Genomic DNA, 18,911 nt, shown 5'->3' on the forward strand with positions numbered 1-18,911 from the left:
GTATATGTATGAAGACAAAAATTATGTGAATATACTTTGCATACAACCAGAGATGAAATGAAAAATTGCACTCCATATGTGTAATATGAATTGTAATACATTCTGCTGTCACATATAAGTAAAAAAGAGTGCTAATTATATTTTCCCCATAATATTATATTATTACAGAAACTATAATAAAGTAATGCACATATCAAATACTCAATACTCAGTAAATGGTATCTCAATGAGGGCAGCTATTACATGCTGTGTTATAGGTTTCCATATCAGTTTTACTTCCCACCAGACAGGTACCTCCTTGGAGGAAAGGGTTCTCTCTTACTTATCTTGGTGTCATAGTGTTTAACCTTACATATGTTGAATATAGTTTTTTTTCACTGAAGTGAATCAAATTAAACATAACTGTGCCTAGACCATGTGGCTGTGGCAAGAGGGAAATAATTGGATCTACCATTTGTGAATGAAGAGATGGGGGAACAAAATTAGATCAGTACACTGAACCCTCCAGATGCAAGAATCTAGTCCTCACTTTAAAACATATATATATATATATATATATATATATATGTAGCAAAAGACTGATCAATGGGAATCAAGTCAGTAAAATTAGAATAAGAAGTTCTTGTGTACTGTTGCAGAGTACAGTGAGTAAACAGTGATTATGTACTGTATATCTCCAAAAACAAAGAAGACAGGATTTTGAAAGTTTTTGCCACGTAAAAGTTATAAATGAGGAGATAAATATGTTTACTTTACAATGTGCACATGTATAATTATTGTGATTTTATATAGCAGTAAAATAAATAAATCTAACACAAAAAATAAACTTAGAATGTAATGAAAAAGAAAAAAAAACATATATATATATGTTTTAAATAAATATATATATTTATATATATATATTTATTTATATAACACACATATATTTATACATATATCACTTTATATATACATACATATGTGTATATGTGTGGTGTGTGTGTATATATATATACACACACACACACACACACACATATATATTTAAATTTTCATAAGTAATTCTTATAGCAGAGAGAAGTGTGATAAGGACAATATTTATTTATTTATTTTATCTGTTATGGGAATTATCTGTAAGATATTTTCATCACAGTTGAGACTCACATCATGTGTATAATTTGTAACCAGACCTCTATTTCTTATTATGAATCCACTACAGTTAAATTAGATTTTGATTTATGCAAAAACTGAAAAAAGTGACTATGCAACTCTCAGAGGAAGCTAAAAATCTCTGCTGTAAAATACTTTTTTCTTAGCATCTTCAGAATCTCTTCTCTTCACTATTCTACATTCACTGAAGAGTCACTTGGGGAGGTAGCAGGATCAGTCACTGGCATGTACGTGGATGCTTGAATACCCAAGTATTTTAGATGTTGCTTGTATTAAGGACAAATTAAGCTGGAAGTTGCAGTCTAGGGGGCTTTTGGGAAGAAAAACCTTTAAGCAATTAATGCCTTGTTCAAGTTGTGCCTGTGTGGAGAGCACACCCAGGCAACTTGTGCAGCCATTTATAGTAACTGGGGTAAATGAACCATAGTTAGAAGTAGAATTTATGGACTGTTTGCTAAACTGGTAATTAGCTAGCAATGTAAAGCCACAAACTGGAGATGCTCCTAGTACAAAAGAACCAGGATTATTTTGTTGTCATTTGCAGCTTAAATTAACCGAGCTCCTCAGTGTTATTTTCCATTGGGTACTGATGCCTGTTTGGTTACATTTAACAATTAAGGGGAGAGGGATATGGAAATGAGAAAAAAAAATGGACGTGAGATCAGAAATGAGGAAAAATTGAAGACATTTGAGGAGGAAACTTTAAATTTTCTATGACCTTAATTTGGGGAAATAGCAGGAAGAAAGAGTTGAGGCTTCCTGATGGACATGTCTTGTGGTCTTCGGCATTTAAATGTATGTCATTAATTTGAAGATTCATGACCATTATTATATTATGTAAACATACTATTAAAAATGGAATTATTTGAAAATGTGAAAATACCTTTCCCGCTCATTCTTATTCAGCTATTTGGCATACTCTGAGCACATTGTTATTCAATGAATTTGTATTATTTTGGGTTATACATTCCCTGAGGAGAACAAGTTTAGAAACACTGAATATCTTTTAAGCCAATTTATATCAATAGTAGAAAAAATATTAAGGCACATCCCAGAATCACTACAATTAAACTAGTTTTAGAATTATTTGGTGCATAATATCTGACCCATTGATCAAGGAAAAGACACAGCCATAACTATTTCTTATAATTAGGACAATAATCAACACTGATGTGATCTAGTTTATCATAAAGAAGAAAAAGTGAAAAATCATGGCAAGATTAAACTTTGGCCAGTGTCTCTAAGTTTGCAGTTTGGCTTCATGACATCTGTTGGAAGGAAAGTTAGCTTCATAACGTACCACAAGATCTCACTCAATTGTTGACTATTAAAAAAGTAAATCTTGCATAAGTTGAGGATAGAATGGTGATTACCAGAGGCAGGGGGAGGCGGGAGAGGGAGGGTTTGATCACTAAATTATAGTGAAATAGAAGCAAGAAATCCAATGAGCCAGTACATGGTAGATTAATAATAATAATAATCATAGTAGTAATAATTAATAAATATATATATATTTAGAATGCTAGAAGAAATTTGAATGCTTTCACCATAAAAAATGATAAATGTTTGAGGGGATAAATGTGTTAAATCTGACTTAAACATTGTACAATATATACATTTATCAAAATATCACATTAGACTTCACAGAAATGCACAATTTTTCTGTTGCATGTCAATTAAAAATATATCTAAAAATAGGAAAAATTATAATAAGCCAGAAGTAACAAAGTGCTGGTAAACAAGTAAACTCATCCATATTTGGGATTGCATGAGAATCTTTTTGATTGAATATTATATTTATTAAGCACTTCAAAGCCAGGCACCCCTGTAATCCCAGAGGCTCAGGAGGCTAAGGCAGGAGGATTGCAAGTTCAAAGCCAGCCTCAGCAATTTAGTGAGAACCTAAGCAACTTAGTGAGACCCTGTCTCAAAATAAAAATTAAAATAAGAGTGGGGATTTAGCTCTGTGGTAAAGTATTCCTGGGTTAATCCCTGGTACCAAAACAATAACAACAACAACACCCTCAAAAAACCCTCAATATAAGATAGACTAAGTACAACAAACCTGTGGCTTTAAAAGGGTACAAAGCTTATTTCTTTTTCAAAGCTGATATGCCATTTAAGGGGATAGGAGACATAATTCTTGAGGTCCTCCAGGGACCCATGTTTCTTTTTTTTTTTAAAGTTTGTCTTAGTTCAAATTTTATATGATATAACCACCTTCAACTTACAGCCAATGTGAGGTTAGAGAGGGATTGAGTAGGACTGATTAGGTTTCTTTTAAGGATGTTACTCAGAAATTGTATAATTACCTTTATGTTAATAGGATCTACTCATCTGTTAGATCTAACTAGTTCTAAAAGAGCCTTGAATGTATTTTCTAGCTGTGCTATTTTCAATTTAAAGCATAAGCAATTCTATTACTAAAATGATGAAAATGTCATTTTTATGCAACTAACCCAAAATTTTCCTTATTTGGAAGGTCATTTGAATATGAGTTGTGTGAAGATGAGCAAGGAAGAGAAAATTTACTATGAAGTTGGTCATGTAGTTTTTGAGTATAGAATGGGAAGCTGAGTCTTGAGAGAGAGAGAGAGAGAGAGAGAGAGAGAGAGAGATTGATTAAGAGGAAATCCCAGTACTATTCTCCATGTGAATTGAAATGCAATTTAATTGCTAAACAATTCGATTTCTAGGATCACAGAATTATTGACTAGAACCAGCCTTAGTTTTAAAGCTCAGTTTTGCAATTGATGATTTTGAACAAGTCACTTAGTCTCCCTCAAGTGAAATTTCAAAATTTGTATCAGAGATAACAATAACTAACTTGAGGGGGCTGTGAATTGACACAGTAAGTTAGCAGTTGACTTAAAATTTATCTAACATCTTTCAAACTACACCTTCCTCATAACTTATCTGCTTGACTATTTCTAGTGATGAGAAAACACAAGAAGATAGTTCTTAGAGTAGGATTTTAAATATTATTGAGAGTGACTACTGTGCTACAAAGAAGGAGAGAAAAAGGAAAATTGTAGGTTAAGTTCATAAGGTAAGAAAATGCAGGAACGGTTTTGGGGAATTGTGACTGGTGTAGTTTTAAAACAGAATGCTTTGGAGATTTTTATTGTAGAGGGCAGGCATGTGCTGAGAAGGACAGTAAGATTAGAAAGACACAAGAGAGAGAAGTACAGCTGAGCAACCCATCAGGCTGGTATAGACTGTGAACTCCATGTTGGTAGATACTTAACGTTTTATTCACTTCATTGCTGATACTCAGAAATGGAGCATCTACGTATTATAAATACTAGATATAACCATATGGAATTGAATCACTATTATCCATTTTTAACAAAAATGGTAATTTTATGGATTTCAACTTAATAACTGTTGGATGGATTAATGAATATATGAGGGAAATTTATTGAAAAACCTCAAGAATCATATTGGTGATTTACAATTAAAAATCAACATTTAACCAGTAATTTCAGCAGAAGAAAATACAGTGAAAGCTGGGATCAGGGAATATTTTATGGGAAGGACAGAATACCATATATGAAGAAGAACAGGGAGAAACAAAGAGCACAGTTTAAGATGTTTGCTTCTTGCTTGCTTACGTTGGCCACCAGATGAACAAACAAAAAAATCCCACACAATTCCGGAAAGAATAGTAATTCATGTGCTCAAATCAGTTTAAACTTAAATTTATGTTCATTTTATGTCTATTCAACTGGCCTAAAATAGAATATGAGAGGGAGCTATTTTGAATTGTTTGTAAAATTAAGAAGTTTCTTTCCCTAAAGATATAGAGAAATTTAGCAAAAAGAGGGAAGGACATTACCGTAATGTAATGTAATGTAATGTAAAGGGAAGGACGGTAATGTCCTTCCCTTAGGTTCAAATTAAATCTAAATTATTTGAATTATATATTTAGGAATATATGTCACCTAAATTTTCTGAAGAAAGTTCCCCCTGAAAATGTTTAGTGTATCTAAACTTTCTTTACTGATTATTAAGCAGATTATAATAATTATATATAATTTATAACATGTAGAAAAGCATACTGAGGATTAAATTTACCTACAAAATATCCAAACTCTTATGGATTTTTAACTGTGTTTGCATGCATGCACATACCTTTTCTTCAAATAGAATTTGTTTCCTGCCTATATGTTATCTATTCCACTAATGACATATCATGATCATTTTCTCACTGTCCTTAACTATTCATCCAAAAGCTGTTTTCAAAAACTACAACATTCCATCCTGGTGTGGTAGTGCACAGAACAGTTCAAGAGGTTGAGCCAGTAGGATCAGAAGTTCAAGGCCAGCCTGAGCAACTTAGTGAGAACATGTCCCAAAATAAAATAAGAAGGGCTAGGACATAGATCAGTAGTAATGTGCCCCTCAGTTCAATTTCCACTACTGGAAACAAAACAAAACAAAACAGTGTTTCAGTGTTTCATATGGATATGTATGTGTGTATGTGTATTGTATGTATGTATGTATATATGTATATATATATACATTTATATATATACACACATATACATGTATGTGTCTGCATATTTTTTGTGTACTTTGACTTTTCCTTCATGAACTATGCACACATTGTCATGACTTAGAATATTTTTAACCTTTTGCTTTGTAATCCTTAATATTTATTAATTTACCTAGTATATACACATATGTAAAAATTATACGTTTTACTGTATCTATTATGGTGATTACTTTTTATATTTGCTTGGTACAGTCTTTTTACCATATTTATGAATATAATTTAGATTTTATGCTTAATGTGTATTTGTGCTTTAAACTGTCTCAGGCTTGTCTCTTTTTGCTATTTCTCTCATTTTCCAGAATCTCACCCTCAATTATGTATTTTGAAATCAGTCAGGTACACCACCCCATACTCTGGTGTGCATATTCTACCAAGGCCCTAGAGCAGCCCAACTCTAGTGAGGTGTTCACCAGTTCTATCCTCTCATCCTTATAAGTATATAAATGTAAATTAATTCTCCTAGAATACTTAAACAGTGTCTGCCTTCTTGTGCTAAAAGAAATACATGCAATTACATAACTCCCACACTCCACAAATTTCAATATAATTCTTCTGCATTATTATTCATCAACATTATTATTTATTAATCACTTCAAATTGCTAGATTTCTAATCTCCAAAACTGTTTTGGATCAGTACAGATGGCTAAAATAAGAAAACTAACATTTTTCGGTGTCTTAGAAAAAAAATGGCCTTGCTGTGGTAGGAATGTCCCAGGCAGCCTTTGGAGTAAATGAGGACAAATTTCTGGATTTAGTAGATGTGGGTATAAAGTAGACATTTGTGGAAGATACCCCCTTCTGGTTTCTTATGAATTTACTGTAGTTTCAGAGGTCTAGGCTTCAACCAGCAATTGATCATTTCTTAGTTTAGCCTATTTTTTCTCAAAGCAGTGATTTATTCCTCCTATGGTTCTAGCATTCATCCATAGTCTTGATTTCCAATGCTGCTGTGATTTTGTATTTTTTTGGGTGTGTGTGTGTGTGTGTGTGTGTGTATGTGTGTGTTTTACTAGCAGTTGAAAGGGAAACTGAAGAAGGTAGTTGTGCACAGTTAGTTTTAGTTGAAATCAGGAAATAGCATCTCAACCCCACAATAATGAACACAAGGTAATTTCCTCATCATCCCCTTCAGCTCATCAGACCTATGGAACAAGAGGCCATCTCTGAGAGCTAATACATTGCAGACTGTAAGCAGTTAAGGAGTATTCAGTCACATGAAGTCCTATGTCAGCCTTTCCTCTTAAATGTCATTTTGATCATTTTATTTCCTTTGAAGACATAGGTTTTAATTCACAAAGGAAGTTAAATGATATATTTTTAATACATATATGCTCATTTTCCCTCATTAAACAACTTCTGAGACACTGAAAAAAATCTGAGATTCCTAGGGTCTACATTGCTTTATGTTCTTAATACGTAAAAGACATTGTCACTGAGGAAACAACAAAACAGCTTGTTCATTAGCAAACACAGCATGTAGGTAGAAACAAAGGGACAGAAACAAGACCCTAATTATACCCATGAATTTCTCTTCTTCCTGAGAAAGATTCAGAAGACCATGCTTCCCCTCAGTAACAATGTCCTGTAGGGCTTTTATGAAGAATATATTTCCCCATATGTCTGTGAGTCAGAATGTGAGCTTGATCATTGCTGCCTAATAACACAACATGAATTCCCACTAGAAGTCAACTAATGGGTACTTCAAGCACAATTTTCTATGCGTGTTAAATGAGTAGGTTGAATAGTTTGCCATTCTGAACCTCCTTTGGTGGGCAGAGAATATTACACGGAATTTTGGACAATACTTTGCTTAAATTGTAGTCCCATAAAAGAAAAATTATTCTATAATACTGCTCTTTTATAGAATAATTGCTATTATTTTGGACTCAAGATTTCCTAAGCACCCATTTGAATTATGTTCTAGTATCTCTATAATTGGTACTGTCCTCTGCCTAGAATGAAAACGGGTGCTTGAATCACTTTAAATTTTAATAATTGTGAATAATTTTTAACCACGGGTGGCATATTCTATGAGGTTCAATCACAGTTTATGTATGTACCAATGGAAAGGAAACAAAATAAACTGTACTCTTACCCAAAACTATAAATTGTTTGTCTTAGTGAAGATTTTATTTGTACACAAAAAAGACAGAAATTGAACAAGCAATAATGGAAACTTAATATGTGTGCACTGCTGGAGTGCTTCTTGATGATTATATTTTAACAAAAGTTAATGGCCAAGTAATGGAAATAATGAGCTGAAGTGAAAATCCAATATGAGTTTGATGAGTAGAACATTCTGAATGGAAGTATACTAAGGAGAAAAATCCCTGTGAAATGTTTTACTTGCTATGGCTGCTGAAGTTTATTAGTTTTAGTATTAAAATGGAGATGATGGATAAAGGAACCTAAGTAAATGAGCGCTGGTGATCTTCAAGAACGATGGGCAAAACCTGTAGGACAATTAAAGAAGATGCGTAAAAAGAGGAACTGTTTTCAAAAGGCTTTATCTCTGTTTCCATGAACCCCTCGTGTACGGTCATATGTCTGTACATCATCTGTGAAGCTGATGATGAAGAAGCAAATATTCAGCCTGTAAGTAGAGGAACCTTTCCCAAAGACCCTGAGCTAGGTAAATGATGAGAGTGGCAATGTCCACAATAGATGATAAAAGTGGAGATTTGGGGCTCTTGTGGACCAAGAATAGTTATTTGGGAACAGTTTGATGAAGAAATCCATCACAAAGATTATCCAAAAGACTCCTTTAGTCCCAGAAAATTCCTTAAGTATAGTTTCCCTTAATTACCACAGAAAGAAAAACGGAATTATAAAAATTATCATACTAATGATAATAGAAAATGATGCTAGGACTGAAAGGTTCAAAGGTTCAAATGGTACTGTCATTATTACCACCACCTCCACCATTACCACCATCAATAATCTCAAGTAACATTTACTGAGGGTTTAATAGATGCTATCAACCAGCCTATGTAATTTTCCCATAAAATTTCATTCAATTCTGACAACCCACGGGAGTTATTCTTTTAAGTTGCAATTTTATAAGGGAAAAAGTAGGTAAGTTGTTAAAACCTCATAATTTGAAGGGTAAGCAGGACAACTGAGTTCTGTTTTACATTTTGCATCATATTATTAAGTGTTAAAATGTTTTGCAAATTATAAATGCTATAGACTTACAGTCATCATCACTAGTAATAATGTGACTGAATATCTAAGGAGCAGTTCATATTGATCAACCTGTGACACCTTCCATGATATAATCAACTACCAGCTATAAAAAACTTATGATATAATCTGTTGTCTTTCACATTTTAAATATATCAATGAGAGCCAAATTAATGGAACATTTTATAATATATAAGCAGGCAATGTATGTGCAAATTACATTTCTTCTAAAAATCATATGGTTTAAGTTATTCTTATCAAAAATTTGACTTCAGCATAATGATTTCTCTGTTTCCTTAGCAAAACAGACAAATAAGAAAATAGCTGTGTTTTTAAGGCCTCCTCCCAATAGAAACAAAACAAAACAAAACTCAGAAGATTCTGTCAGAATATGGCAGAGAAAGGTAAACCTTTGATTATTTGATATTTTGCTGATAATGGAATTTTTTGTTGATTATTTGGTATTTTGCTGATAACGCAAATGATTGTCTATAATGCTTGGATGTTATAAAATTGTATTTAATAGTTTAGAGTTACAGTTCATTTAGCTCTACATTCAGATTCAACTGTGTAAGTTCTCTAAATTTTTCAAAATAGTCCAAAAATTAATTAAAGAATTATTCAAATGAACTTCTAATATTGACTTAAATTATTTAACTATAATTTTACTTACCTCTGTACAGAAATAAAACAAGTCAAATTCCTTCTTTCTTATAGATCAAAATGAAAAAAAGAGAAAACCCTCTAAAGCAGTAATATAGAATATTATTTTTATATGATGGAAGTTATTTTTATCAATCTCAATTATTTCAATTTCATTGGTAATATCAATATAATAATATTGGCATATATAGGTTGCAATGTAATGATTTAATTCTCTCTTCAATTTTCTCCATTTGTATTGTGATAGTTTGGCTTTTACCAAAATTTGTCAAAGACAAATGTTTACATGTTAAAAATTCTTCTGCACATTTTAAATTTAGCTGTGGCAATCAAAGTAATCCAGTTTTTGGTTTTTGTTCTTTTTGCATCAACATGATTAAAAACAAAAAGGCATCATTGGCACAGAAATCACATGACACAAATTCTATCATAAAGTCATCATCCAGAAGATCCAGAATATGTTTTCATTATTTCTATTATTAACATTGAAGAAAAACACAACCCTTGAAAATGATCATGTAATTTGTGGATCTCTAAATATGCAGACCCAAAATGAAAAGCAAAGATAACTTGCTTAATGAAAGTGTTTGCTATCTTCACTACCTAGAGAAATTCTGAACTGATGATAAACCGCAAAGAGGCAAAGAAATCTGACCATACTGAGGCAGAACTTTGATTTTCTTTTAAAAATCACTAAATAGACAAACCACATACATTTCGGTTAGTTTATGAAATATCTCACAACATCTGTAAGACTCTCTTATATACTTCACATTGTCCTCTGCAACCTCAAAAATGTCTGATGTTAAGCTATTAAAATAGAAGAGATTTCTTACCTTTTGTTTTCTCTTACTGCTTTGTCTCCCTTCTTCCAAGAGATGGTGGGCTTGGGAGAGCCTTCAGGTTTGCACTCTATTATCACTTCTCGGTCTTTGGTGACAATTATTGTTTTCTTCACTTGATTCAGTGCAAAGGTGGGAGCTGAAGCTATTAGAATGGAAAGGTTAGTTTTACCCAAAGCAATGATAATTATGTTTAATTGATGATTCATCTAGATATTTTGACATTTTCCTCTAGGATACATTTTTCATAAAGGCATTAGCAAAATTTTTAATTTATTATTAATTAATAGATATTTATCTTTCAAATAGCAGATGTTGGTTTCACTTGTTGTGAGATCCACAGATAAAGGCTGTTTAAAAAAATGACTTGCTTTAAATATGATTACCATCAGTTTGAAAGACTGATGGCCAATGTGTGCAGAAAGTCAGGCGGACAACTAAGGAAGTTTAAGCTTTCTTTGGAAAGACAGTTGTTACCTGTGGAGAAGACAATACTGTGCCTTCCATCTCCTTACTCTGAGTCTTAATTTAATCCGTATTTTACTTCAATATTATACAAAATTGAATGTTTTAAAAGAAACAAAGTTTTTTAGGAAATTGAATTACCTGAATTTTAATTAAAATATTTATTAATTTTTTTGCAGTTATTCATCTATGCATGATCATTCATTAATATTACTTTTACTGGATTTTTATCAAGATGCTTTTATCTCTGAAAGATACGCCTGGAAGTCTACAGTATCTAAGACAATTACTTATACCAATTGGACAATTCTGTGTATATTTCAGAAGAATTTTATGTTCATAATATAGCAAAATAACAAATGGCATAATGACATTAAAATGTTACATGTATACAATTGAGATATGTTGAGAGACTGAAATAAAAGTGAAAAAAACTATGAAGAGATAGCAGTTAACATTTTTCATTGCATACAGGGAATACAGAATTTATTAAAGGTAATTTTGAAAAATATGTCTAGTGAATAACAAGGGTTACAGAATGTATATAGATAAAGAACTAAAGACTCAATTGTTTCATTCTGAGATGTTATAGAGTATGAATTGACAATACATTAATATTTACTATACAAGATGTAGGAAATTTAAACAGACTACTGTTTCTATTCACTATAGATTTTTTTGTAATGTGCAGAAATTCAACTGCAAATACTCATAATTCAATAAGTTGATTAATGATGAATTATATTTGGCTTATATTTGTAAATGCTAGTTCTCCAGGTTTCTGAGATTTTTGGTGTTATGTAAATGTAATATTTTGAGAATTTAAGTGGGGAATAGAAAGTATGCTTTGTCTTCCCCCCATTTGGGGTAGACAGTGAATTAAGATCACAAAAGTATATCTCTTTGTATTACACCCATCTCATAATCAAAGTTTAGGAAACTATCAGATGGGAAAAAGTAAATTAATTTCAGTGTTCAAAATATGCTTATTCTGGATAGACTCTTTCACTATATTCACTCTTGCCTATAATATTTAAATAGTCAATCTGTTGCTAGTGCCCAGTTTCCATTCTTTCTTTTTTCAGTTTTCATTCTTATGAAAGGAATAGCCTCTGAGTCTGCCTTGCCTGACCTCCAGAGGCTTTCTCACTTATTAAGAATTATGACAACTTATGTCCCATTAGAAGAGGATGATTTATCCTGGAGTCCTGTCTTGTAGGAGGCACAATTAGTGGTAGTTAGGAAGTGGTTAGGGAAATATTAACCTTCTATGGAAGCAGGGGTTGTATGCTAGAATTCCATATTCAGATACCCTATACTCTCAAGGCATTTTTCCTTGAGTTATCATATGTTCCATTATATGATTTTTAAAAATGCCACAGCAAAGATATATTGTATAAACCATTTAAGAGTTCAACTAAATAGAATAGCCCAATAAACAAAAAGCTATGGTTACAAACTGTAGACAATATAAACCTGTTTTCTAAGGCTTACAGAAAATATCAACAAGATATATATGGCTTCTTTTTAAGCCATAAAATAGATTTTTAGAACCACATCATAAAACTTCTTTACAGTAAGAATTAGAGTATGAAAAGAAGCAATCCTTCTTTTCTACTGATTTACTTAGAAATTTCATACCTAGAATCTTCAGTTCAGCACTTGCATAAATGGCTCCATACTTATTTTCAGCCAAACACTGATACATCCCAGCATCCGATTGATTCACGTTGCGGATCATCAATACTCCATTAACCATGTCAACCCTACTCTGTAATGGAATAAAAAAATTACATCTAGAAAGTAAACAACCAATGAAAAAACCTCTAATTAATGAAGTTAAACACTACTTCACAACTAAGTAACATAAATTTATTGTTTATTATGTCTCTTGTTACATTGTAACTACTTCTTAGTCATTAAGGGAAGTATAACTATATTTTCCTATAGTTTGTTTTAGGAGTTTTACTTTCAGTTTTGTTTTTAATCTGAGCTGACTTTTCTGCAGACTTGAACTTGTTAAAGACAGCAGCAGATGATACTTTAATTGGAATTCCTTTTGTAAAGAGGAAGCAGAGGTTCAGTGATGGAGAGGATGGAGGTGGTGGACATGGGATCAAGGTTAACAAGAGCTCAGATAAAAGAACAAGCCTTTCATTCTATTGATCTGACCAGGAATTTGCCTTTTCTCTCACTTTTCAACAAACTAACACAAATAGAAAACCGCAATGCTACTGGGTTCTGCAAAAAATGACAGGTCAAAAAATATAAGCTTCATCATCAGAATACAGAAGAAAGAAGACTGAGCATGTATAAAGTAAGGCAAATTGAGGCCAAGGGTACATTTCAAAAACCAATCTTGAATTAAAAGTATTAAATAAACCCCCCTCCATTTTCTATTTAATGCCAAGCAAATAATTACTTTTTTTAATCTTAGCAGAGATTCGTCAATGGAATGACAAGTAATTTGACAAGATTTTCAAAATAGACCCATTCACTTAGCAAACATATTATCTGTCAGTAGAATTAATGTTACTTGAAGGCTTGGAACAGAAAGTATAAGCAGCAAATTGGGCATGATGGTAGAAGTCTGTAATTCCAGCTACTAAGGTGGCCAAGGCAGAAAGATTGCAAGTTAAAGGGCAGCCTGGACAATCTAGTGAGACTCTGCCTCAAAATAAAAATTAAAATGGGTTTGGGGAAGTAGCTCAGTGTTAGAACACTTGCTCTAACATGAGGCTCTGAATTCCATCCTCAGTGCCACATATGCACACAAAAATAAATAAGTAAAAGAAATAGAAAAAAAAAATATGACCAGCATAGCCTTTTTTTTCAAGGGGTGTGTATTCTTAGGAAAAGTATAAAGAGACTTTAAGTTTTATTTTGCAGCACTATAGACCTATTTATTTATCTGGTTTTTTGTACAGTTCCATTTTGTCCTGTCTTAATTAGCTTTAGAAGGAAATGTTAGGAAAAAATGAAACTGGGAATGATCTGATACAATCTCTGTATGTTAAAAATGAACAGACTGAGGTAAATGACGAACAAGAGTCCCTATGACAGTGCAAGTCCTGGGCAGGACTGGTATCCAGAGTCTCAACTTCACACTCTTACTTCCATTTTGGTCATAAATAGTGATCTATTGCTTCTCTGTTCTCCCTCCTGCAAAGGGTACAATCAAGGAATAAAGTTATCAAAATTATTACCATCATTCTGCAATGAAGTAGTAATTAATTTAAATCTAGTACTTACCAAGTTGTTTTAAAAAATATGTAATGTATTTACTGAAAAGACATTTATTGTGACTGTGGGTAGTAGAGTGCCACAGGAAGAACCTCACCAATGATGCAAGAGACTAATATTCCACTGCAAGCTCCTCTCCTATTAGATGTGGGATCCTGGGCAAGTCACTTCACATTAAGAGACTAACTCCATCATTTGCAATGTGATGGCACACAACAGATGGTATCTAAGAGTCATCTAGAAATGGCAATAAGTCTGTGATGAACAGTGATATTTTCCAAAAAATTTATGGGATCTAGAAAAAATTATGTAATACAATGCTTAAAAATGTAATTAGGTAATTAAAAAAGAAAATCTTGCTCATATATTTGTTATATTTCTCACTCTAAACACATTTGAAGATAGGAGTAAGAAACGGTTTTCAGTAAGACTAAAGAAGCCTATTTATGTCCTGTGTGAAATTTCACTAAAATTACCCTGGAACAGGCTAATAGTTCCCAACAGTACCTGAGGTAAGAGTGGTACTCCATTCTTCAGCCACCGATATGTGGGCCTAGGCTTTCCAGTGGCTTTACATTCCCATCGGAGAGGGCTCCCACTGTCTAATTGAGTGTCGTTCAGTTTCTCTAACCAGTGTGGGAAGGCTGTAAGTATTTAAGCATTAAAGAAGAGAAATTTAGTTTCTTAAAAATTTCATCTGGTTCAAACTTCACATGGAAAAATTCATAGCATTAAATAATATTTTTAACAATTAGCCTGTGTGTTTACAAGAAGGATGGCATTACATTACACATAGAACTGTATTTCCTATGCAAAACACACACACACACAAACACACACACATGAGAGAGAGAGCACTCAGAATATTTTCATAACTTAAGAAATACTTTTGTAAACTATTTGAAGTATATCTTATTTATTTATTTTTTACTTCTATAAGGTAAAGTGGTTTGATTCTCCTAAGATACCAGGGCATTTTAGTGGAATTTAGCTATGCAAAGGCATCACTCTATCAAAGTAGTGGGGCAGCAGTAGCTCTGGGAAGAAGGAAAATCACTGGTCTATTATGCAATATTTGCTCTGATTTTTTTTTCTACTAGAACCTGAATGGTTTTGGAAAAATAATCCATGAATTCAAATGTTACTTAATATTTGTCTTGATTTAATTGCCTTCTTCAAGTATAACAAACATTTTAAATTGCAACAGAAAAAATTCCCTTATCAAGAAAGAGATAATGCTGCAATTATGTAAAACCTATGAGATACAAGTTAAGTATCTTTCCTCCATAGGAAAAGAATAAAAGTGATTTTTTTAATCTATGCCTATCATTTAAAGAGAGTCAAAGCAAAAAATAGAAAAGGATTTTGAACTTAATTTATTAGATCTTTCTAGTAATATATTTGGCAAAAAGGAAAAGAAAACATAAAACAAACAAACCCTACATTTTTTAAATTATATCTGCATTAGTGAGGACTTTGATCATTCAATTCCTTCATGTTCATTCATGTCATAATGGGTAGTACTTACTCTGAGAAGTAGAACCACATAAATTGTTATTGTGACAGAGGTCTAACATCAGTTCTGAGGATAAAAATTATATAAGAAAGACTTGTTGAAGGAAATTGAACATGAATATCAGAATAGTGGGTCCAAAAGGACAACAGAACTGGGCAAATTGGCATGCCTATAATCCCAGTGACTTGGGAGTCTGAGGCAGGTGGATCACAAATTTTAGGCCAGGGGCGGAGGTTATAGCTTAGTTGGTAGAGTGCTTGTCTAGCATGCGCAAGGCCCTGGGTTCAATCCCCAGCACTACAAAAAAAAAAAAAAAGAAGAAGTTCAAGGCTAGTCTCAGCCAGAACTTATACCAAAGTAAAATATAAAAAGGACTGGGAATGTTGCTTAGTGGTTAAGCATTCTGGGTTTAATTCCCAGTAACAGAACAAAACGAAAAGATAATAGATGTTCAGTTCCAAAGTCAGTTCATAAGGGAGGAAATAAGAAAGAGAATAGCAACTTTCATTTATTAGATGCTAGTAGTACAAACTGAAACTTAACACCAAAAAACGCCCCCAAACCAAAAAACAACAACAAAACCTCCAAATAACCCAATCAATAAATGAGCTAAAGAACTGAACAGACAATTCTCAGAAGATAATATACAATCGATCAACAAATATATGAAAAAATGTTCAACATTTCTAGTAATTGGCGAAATGCAAATCAAAACTACTCTAAGATTTCATCTCACTCCAGTCAGAATGGTAGATATCAAGAATAGGAACAACAATAATCTTTAGCGAGAATGCGGGGAATAAAGCACATTCATACATTGCTGCTAGAATGTAAATTGGTGCAACCAATCTGGAAAGCAGTATGGAGACTCCCTGGAAAACTTGGAATGGAACCACCATTTGACCCAGCTATCCTACTCCTCGGGCTATACCCAAAGGACTAAAAATCAGCATACTATAGTATCACAGCCACATCAATGTTTATACCAGCTCAATTCACAATAGCTAAATGGTAGAAGCAACCTAGAAGCCCTTCAATAGATGAATGGATAAAGAAACTGTGGTTTATATACACAATGTAATATTATTCAGTATTAAAAAGAATAAAATGATGGCATTTGCAGGTAAACAGATGGAGTTGGAGAATGTCATGCTAACTGAAGTAAGCCAATCCCCTAAAAGCAAAGGCCAAATGTTTTCTCTGATATGTGGATGTTGACCCATAATGAGGGTGGTAGTGGGTAGCATGGGACAAGTGGAGAAACTTTTGATAGGGCAGAAGGGAGAAAGGGGAAGGGAGGGGCCCCTCAGGGTAGGAAAGATGGTGGAATGAGATGAACAATGTTACCCTAAGTACATGTATGAAGACATGAATAGTGTGACTCTGTGTCAATGAAAAATTGTGCTCTATTATGTGTTCTATGAGTTAAAATGCATTATGCTGTCATGTATAACAAATTTGAATAAATGAATTTTTAAAAAAGAGAAATAAAATAATTGCTATGTTCTAAAAATTGAAATAATTTCTCAATTAACCCCTGTAATATTTATCTTAAAAGCAAAAAGATTGCATGTTATAAATCAGTAAACTCTGGCTTAAAAAGGTCAAAGAAGTTTGTCCAATGCCATAAAGTTAGTTATTTGTCTTTAGGTGGGAATGTTTAAGTACTTTTTTTTCTTTTACTAGTACATTATAGTTATACGTGGTAAATAGGTTCATTTTGAAAAAAAAAATAATACATACATGGAATTTGATTTGCTACATTTCTGTCTCTAGTGGCCCTACCCTTTCCTTCCCCTTCTTCCTCCCCCTACTCTCCTTCTCTACTGGTGTTCCTTTCACTCCTTTGTTTATTTTTGATTGGTTATTTTGTTTTTATTAGTTTTTTGGTCTTCTAACCAATATACTCTTTTCTTTTAGGAGCCCTACCATAGCTATGGCATACCACATTCAGGATTTCTAGGCTTGAAATACATCCTGGGTTCAAGCTGTAGATATAGAAGCTATTATTAAAAATATTCTTAATGAATTTCAAATATTAGCCCCAATTTTTGTGCTTGGCTTCCAAATTAAATCTCTTTATAGTTACATGTCATATATACTGAAAATGCTAATAGAGGTGGTTAGAAACAAGAGCAATAGTACACTCTCATATTTGAGTTTCCTAAACTTTCTAACCTTACTTTGCCACACTAATTGGTATACACTGTGCATGACCCCTGTAATCTGTCTAGACCAGTTTGCTGTTCCCCATGCACACATTCTATTTTTTTAAATTATTTACTGCACATGGAATGTTCTATTTCTCTTCACTGTCTCTTTTAATTCTACCCATTATTTTAGGGTTAGTCTAAATTAAATAAATCATATTAATCTTAACCCCAAAGAAAAACCATTTGCACTGTCCATGGACAAATGATTCTTATTTACTTGGAAAATTATCAACTAGTAGCTTGTTGCTCATGTGACTTAAATCATTACTTAATTTTTTGGTTGGTCACAGTATGACACTCAGATCATGAAATCATTGAAATAGTGTTGATTTAACACATACACAAATGTGTTGATTTAACATTTGTGTTATATCAAATGCATATGCATTTGTGTGTATATCACATATAACTTAAGCACCTTATTTCACATTATTTAATTACAAAATATGGATACTTATATTTAATGATAATTCGTTTAATGTACTCTAATGCTAGGATGCACAGTTCATGGGTGTTAAAAAGAAAGTGTCTTAAAAATTCACTAAAAAGAAAATTTAGGAATAACAAGTGAAAAATTAGAAATAACAAACTATTAAAACATTAAAATAAAAACAAATTTTATCATCTGGAAAACAGAAATTTCAATAATGTTTCTCCAAACATATTTTGGATTGCTGTATAAAATAGTAACATTTAGAATACTGATTTCAAAATAAATTTGTCATGGGATTCAAACAAGTGATTAATTCCATTATAATGAACTAAATCCTGCTTTCCTTTCTTACAAATATTTTTGGACACCATTACAGATGCAATGCTTACACAGAGAACAAAACTGCAAACATGCAACAGTGTCACCTCAAAATCTAGTGGGCGAGATGCAATTGAAATATTATTCAAATTCATTCATTATTCTATTAATTCTAAATAAAAATGGCCTGCAAAATTGCCCTTCATATTAAAAAAATGTTACCAATTTACCAATTCTTGAGGTGGTTTCAGATCTTTTCTGTTTTAACTATGACTCTTCCTGGCTTATAAATCTTTGTGCAATCAGTATAGAATGTTTATTTCTGTT

General features: G+C 32.5%; 1 protein-coding gene across 1 annotated transcript in view; it reads right to left on the reverse strand.

The window, feature by feature from the left end:
- The window catches only part of Cntn5 (contactin 5), a 1,225,793-nt gene that overhangs the window by 254,014 nt on the left and 952,868 nt on the right, over positions 1-18,911 (reverse strand). The window contains exons 11-13 of the mRNA XM_015489961.2: positions 14,612-14,748; positions 12,503-12,632; positions 10,391-10,541 (exon numbers count right to left, since the gene is read on the reverse strand). Of these exons, the coding sequence (XP_015345447.2) occupies positions 10,391-10,541; positions 12,503-12,632; positions 14,612-14,748 (418 nt within the window). The remainder of the gene's footprint in view (positions 1-10,390; positions 10,542-12,502; positions 12,633-14,611; positions 14,749-18,911) is intronic.

Source organism: Marmota marmota, unplaced genomic scaffold, assembly GCF_001458135.2.
Source record: "Marmota marmota marmota unplaced genomic scaffold, marMar, whole genome shotgun sequence".
Lineage (NCBI taxonomy): Eukaryota > Metazoa > Chordata > Mammalia > Rodentia > Sciuridae > Marmota > Marmota marmota.